This window comes from Cebus imitator, unplaced genomic scaffold (assembly GCF_001604975.1).
Source record: "Cebus imitator isolate Cc_AM_T3 unplaced genomic scaffold, Cebus_imitator-1.0 Scaffold187, whole genome shotgun sequence".
Classification (NCBI taxonomy): Eukaryota; Metazoa; Chordata; class Mammalia; order Primates; family Cebidae; genus Cebus; species Cebus imitator.
This window is the reverse complement of record NW_016107502.1, coordinates 1,826,447-1,831,981: the sequence shown is the minus strand read 5'-3', so window position 1 is coordinate 1,831,981 and position 5,535 is coordinate 1,826,447. Positions and strand designations below refer to the sequence as shown.

The 5,535-nt window shown below is 46.7% G+C and overlaps 1 protein-coding gene across 1 annotated transcript in view; it reads right to left on the bottom strand.

Moving 5' to 3' along the window:
- Window positions 1-5,535, bottom strand: part of LOC108316292 (dual specificity tyrosine-phosphorylation-regulated kinase 4) — a 45,220-nt gene that overhangs the window by 19,080 nt on the left and 20,605 nt on the right. The window contains exons 4-6 of the mRNA XM_037744861.1: window positions 5,076-5,214; window positions 3,238-3,401; window positions 58-234 (exon numbers count right to left, since the gene is read on the bottom strand). Of these exons, the coding sequence (XP_037600789.1) occupies window positions 58-234; window positions 3,238-3,401; window positions 5,076-5,214 (480 nt within the window). The remainder of the gene's footprint in view (window positions 1-57; window positions 235-3,237; window positions 3,402-5,075; window positions 5,215-5,535) is intronic.

Sequence of the window (5,535 nt, the reverse complement as noted above, 5' to 3'; positions counted from 1 at the left end):
TGGGAAGGAGAGGCAGAGTCAGGAAGGGCTGTCATTCTTCAGGGGCCAGAGTCATGCAGTCCCTCCTCTGTGGCCTATGCCATCCCCCAAGCCACACCTCTTCTTGTTCTTGATGATTTTCAGGGCCACCAGCTCATTGTTTTTGTGATCCAAGCACTTGGCCACCTGTCCAAACGACCCCTTCCCGATCATCTCCAGAACCTCATAGCGGTAGGCAATGTGGTCATGCAGGACCTGTGGAAGCCAGGCCAGAGGTGAGGGGCAAAGCCACGGGCTCTGGGGCCTTCCTGGCACGGGGCCCTGGCATTCCCATCCCAGATCGTGGCTCACTCCTGGAGGAACTTTCTGACTGCACTGGTCACTTGTGTGACTCTTGTCCTCATCTCATTGTGACTGTAAGGGGAGCTTGTTGCCTGGATTCTGGGCCACCCATGTGGTGCCAGGAAAAGTCCCACAGGCTTGATCCATGTCAAGCAGCACAAAGAACACTGGATAGTTTTAGGAAATTTGAGCTCTAGTCCCAGTATTGTAGCTCTACTTCTAGTCCTCTAGGTTTCGGAGTGTTTTAGGACCTATAAAATATGAGAGTTGGACAAAGTAGCAAGGAAGGTCCCTTTCAGTTTGGACATTTTTTAAGTCTTGAAGCTAAGCAGCATTTTTGGTTTGGGGAAAGTTTTGTTTATGACCCCTGATGTGTCTCTGACAATCAGAGAAGTATTTAGGTCTGCTCTGCCTCTTCCTGGCCAAATTTGGTTCTCCTTTGGGCTTACTGGGATTTAATCCTATCCTGGAGTCAGCAGTATAGAACTCAGACCTTTCTTGGTGAAGAGAAATATTTCAGGAGCCAGAATCACCCATGTCTCTCCCTATGCTGGAAACTAGGGAACAGAGGGGGTTAATCAAAGCCACAGGAATTTTCTATTTAAAAGACTTCAGCTTTAGACAAGCCATTTATCCATTCTGAGCTGCAGTGCTGTTGTCTGTAAACTGAAGACGCTAGGCAAGATTATCTCTAAGGTCCTAAAGCTCTGTGGATCTCTAATTTCTAGTGTTACACTCATGCGTTTGGGAGAGGTGAAGGATTAGGTGTTTGTGGACAAGTCCTCAGGATGTGTTTGAAAATGTGCGCTGGGAGTCTGTTCATACAGGAGGAATCAAGACTGAATTTGAATGTGTACAGCTTTCCTGATTTAAGGATGTAGGTTAGTCTGTTTGTAAGGGTCTGTCATGAGAATGTATGGGTAAAGGACAGGGACAGGATCCGCACACATGTTGCTATAAAATTACATATGTGTTCTCTTAGCATTTGTGCTAGCCTTCTGCATACTACCACTTTGTGTTGGAATTGTTTGTTCGCATGTCAACTTTGACATTGATTGTGGTTACTTGAAAGCAAAAACCATTTTGTATTCGTGATAGCTTCCTTTATATTTCTAGAGTCCAGCAGATGTCCAAGCTTATGACAGATTATCACTCAATACATAGGCATTCAATTAACATTGGTTGACAAAATAAAGTGAGAATGCAGCTATGCTGCTTGCTTGGGAATTTGGCTATGTGCAATATGTACTTGCATGTATACTGGAATGCAATAAGGATGGTGATTCTGAGCTTACAGAGAGCACAGATTATCCTCTTCCCCCTGACACCCCCTCCCCCACCCCGAAAACCAACTTTTTCTAAGATTTGAGACTGAAGAACTGAGCTCCAATGAATTAACTTAAAAGTAGTACTGACACCCTTAGGGAATTCCTCAGAGACCCTGGGTTCAGGTAGGAGCAGAGAAGGGAACAGGGAGGGAGGGGTTGAAGAGATCTTGATGAATCAGAGTTGGAATTTATACTGGAGATTCCTGGCTGGCATGGTGGCTCACACCTATAATCCTAGCACTTTGGGAGGCCAAGGCGGGTGCATCACCTGAGGTCAGGAGTTCAAGACCAGCCTGGCCAACACGGTGAAACCGTGTCTCTACTAAAAATACAAATATCAGCTGGGCAAGTGGCAGGAGCCTGTGATCCCAGCTACTCTGGAGGCTGAGGCAGGAGAATTGCTTGAACCCAGGAGGTGGAGTTTGCAGTGAGCCGAGACTGCGCCACTGCACTCCAGACTGGTGACAGAGTGAGACTCTGTTTTAAAAAATATTAATAATAATATGTATATCCCCATATATATGTGTGTGTGTATATATATTTATATTGGAGATTCCTAACCAAGTGTTGTCTTTTCTGGGATGAGGACCTATAGCTTTTATCAGGCTCCCGAAGAGATTCTTGACCCAAAATACTGAAAACCCTGGCTCTAGAAGGCAGCTGTGTGACAGAAACAAAATCCTTGCTTCTCAAAGTGTGGTCTGAGGATCAGCGGCACAGGCCTCACCTGGAAGCTCAGGCCTCAAGCCCAGAACTGCTGGATAAGAATCTGCATTTTCACAAGATACTCCAAGTGGTTTGTGTTCAAAGTAATGCCAGACAAACACGGCCCTAAATGCTGTTAATAAAATCTGCCTCTTCTATGAGCCATCAAGAGACTCATCTTGCCTCTTAAATCCAAGTTGTGATGAAATGTCCTGAAGAGGAAATTCCTGATAGCCCACAGCCTAGTGGACGAAGCACCACATAGCCCACCATGCTCTACCCTGGGAATCGCTGCTCAGCTTCCGCCTTCAGGCTGGGAAGAGGCACGGTCCTGGGGAAGCCCAGGGCTACAGTCAGGAGAAGGAAGTGGAGTTGTTGGATCAAATTTTGAAAAACAGAATGAAATTAAGCTCTATGCATCAGGGACTACAGTGACAAAACGTTTTTTGTCTGTGGGGATCTACTGGAAAATAGAAAAGAGTCCATGTATGGGCTTGTACTGAGGAGGCAAAAAAGGGGGTGTTGGGAAAACTGCACCTTATTCCCGTCTGGCCTCTTCCAGTGGGCTACACAGGGAAGGAGCGTGTGGGAGCTCACCCAGGATGCACCCAGGAGCTCACCCAGGATATTTGCATTTTTAGTAGACACAAGTACTCTTGGGAGAAAATCATCTTCCATGAGTAGAGTATTTTGCATGCTAAATTGCATGTTTCCCCATTTTAAAACATGGTATTTCTTTGGTTTGGCACCTACTAGAATACCTCAGGACACCTAGTCTCCAATATATTAGCACCAAATATTACAAAATACCCCTGCTTTTTTCTTTCGAGACTACCTCTTGTCCCCAGGCCCTTGGAGGTTCCCATGTCCCCTCCCCCATCACCTTCAGATAGGAGCCATGCTCATCATCAAAACTCGTCTTGCTGAATTTCTTAGGAGCCACGTTGAGCTTCTTGGCTTCAAGCCCCAGGAACCATAGCTCCGTGTAGCCCAGGATTTCACTTTGCTCATACGGAGAGAGCTGGTTCTTAAAAAGCTTTAGGGCCTCTGTGTGAAAAACACTACAATTGTGAGTTAAGTTGAGGCAGCATGGGATTTGCCCAGGATGCAGACGGTGGCATCCCTTCCAGGTCACCAGCCATCAGCCTGTTCCCCAGCTGGTTGGCTCACTGAGGACCATGCATCTGGCATCTCACAGATGGAAATATGTCAAGGATAAATGTCAAGGTCTTGTATTTAATTCAATAAATCAAGAAAAGAACACAAAGAGAGGGAAAGGGGAACTCAGTCCTCCAAAACCTGTGGGTTAGAGCAGCATGGGTGAAAATTCCAGGAGTAAAGTTAGAGTCAACAATCGTATATAGTTTAGGTGGCAAGTTGCCCGAGTTAATGTGGAATTTATAATTAGTCTGTCTTGAGAAGCTTTGAAAACTGTAATGTCTACAGGGCCAGACATAAAGGAAACATCAAAGGCCCAGGAGGCTTCACACTCAAATCTGCAGTTGAATCAGGAAGGACCTGAGATTGTGAGGAGAGGTTATGAGTTAGGACTTCTTTACGCCGGCCAGATCACATCAGCACTCTGGCGCGTGGTCAGGGGTAAAATTCACAGTAATTGATAAACTGAAGCATTCTCAGAGAAAAGAAAGTAGGATTAGGACAAAGGGCACCGTATGATTTGACAAAATCTCTAATGCTGAAGCATTAGAGAGAGAACTGCAAGGAAAAAGAAAAAGACTTACAGGGAACCAGAATTCCATCTTCATATATGTGAAGGGCAGTTGTGTGGAAGCGGAATAAGGCATGTTCTTTGCCCAGCAGACAGAACCAAGGCCTAAGATAGCAGGGGACAGATGGCTCTGTAAAGGCAGAGCTAACTCAGGACTGAAATGACCTCCTCATGCATAGTTCCTGGGGTTGTTTAAGAACAACAAGCACCAATTTCAGTTTCTAAGCCGTGGTAGAAGGACTGTAAAGCATCTGATGATGGCACATAGTGGATGTTCTCTTCCTTTGCATCCTAATAGGTTATGAGTCTCTGAACCCCATTAGGAGTCTAGCGCCTGGCCAGAAACCCATGTGTAATCTTTCAGGCTTGACCACCGGCAGTCCACAAAGGCTTCACCTGGCAAGCCTCACAGGCAAAGCTGCCCTTCCTGCACCAGAGCTGGTACACAGCCAATGCATTGCAGTCTCTGGAGGAAGCTACAGCCAAGGACTGGGACCCCTGGCTGGCCATGCTCTTCTACAAATCTGTATTTCTAATCAAGAGCCCCCCATAGAGGCTCCTTTCCAAGACCTCCTTATCCAGAGGAAGGAGCAAGCTTCAACACCCTTTGCTCTGTCTGACTCGGCATTCGGTCCTTTTCCACTTCTAGCTCTTCCACCCTCTCAGTGCCTTCCCCCGGGCCCTTGGGTCCCTAAAATGACAGGAGCTTTTTGTCTGGGCTTCTTAGGTAATGAGATGCTTCCCTCTGTCTGCATTGGTACATCTGATCCTTGCCCAGAGCTACTCCATGGGGAAAAATTCAGCCTCTTGCTTATACTGTCACAGTCAGAGGTTCAACATTTAATTTCTACTTTCCTCTTGGCTTGCTGCCTTAATTGACTACTCTGGCACCTGGCAGCTTGGCTCACTCCGGCGCAGCTTAGCTCTTCACACCCTGACCTTCCATAACCGCCTCCCCACCTCCCCACCCTGCTACTGCCCCAAAGGCATACCTGCTGCTGTCAGAGGCACCTTGTGCTTCTTTGGTGACTTCTCCTCTGCCTTGGAATCCTGGGTTTCAATGCTAGGGTGGCAAGGTATTTTTGAAGCCTTGAGCTGTGAGGTCGGCATCTGATTGTGAGCTTGATTCTCCTGTCCAGGAAAAGAGGTTTGCAATAAATAACTACTTAAGACTCTCCTGGGTGCCATAAACCATTTATTTAACCAAAGACACCCAGCTCCAGCCAGGCTCTTTACCTACCTCTCCAGGGAGGAAAGAGCGATTAAGAGACAGTAGCTTCTCCCTACCTCTCTCCCAAAGGAAGTATCTGTCTGACTCACACTATTCCCTGGGAGCCCCCTGTACCTTACAGTAGGCTAATGACAACCCCAGCAGCATCTCACGGTGGGCACTGTGGGAAGGGATGGGAATGGTTTTTTCACAGCTACTCTTTTTTTTTTTTTTTTTTTTTT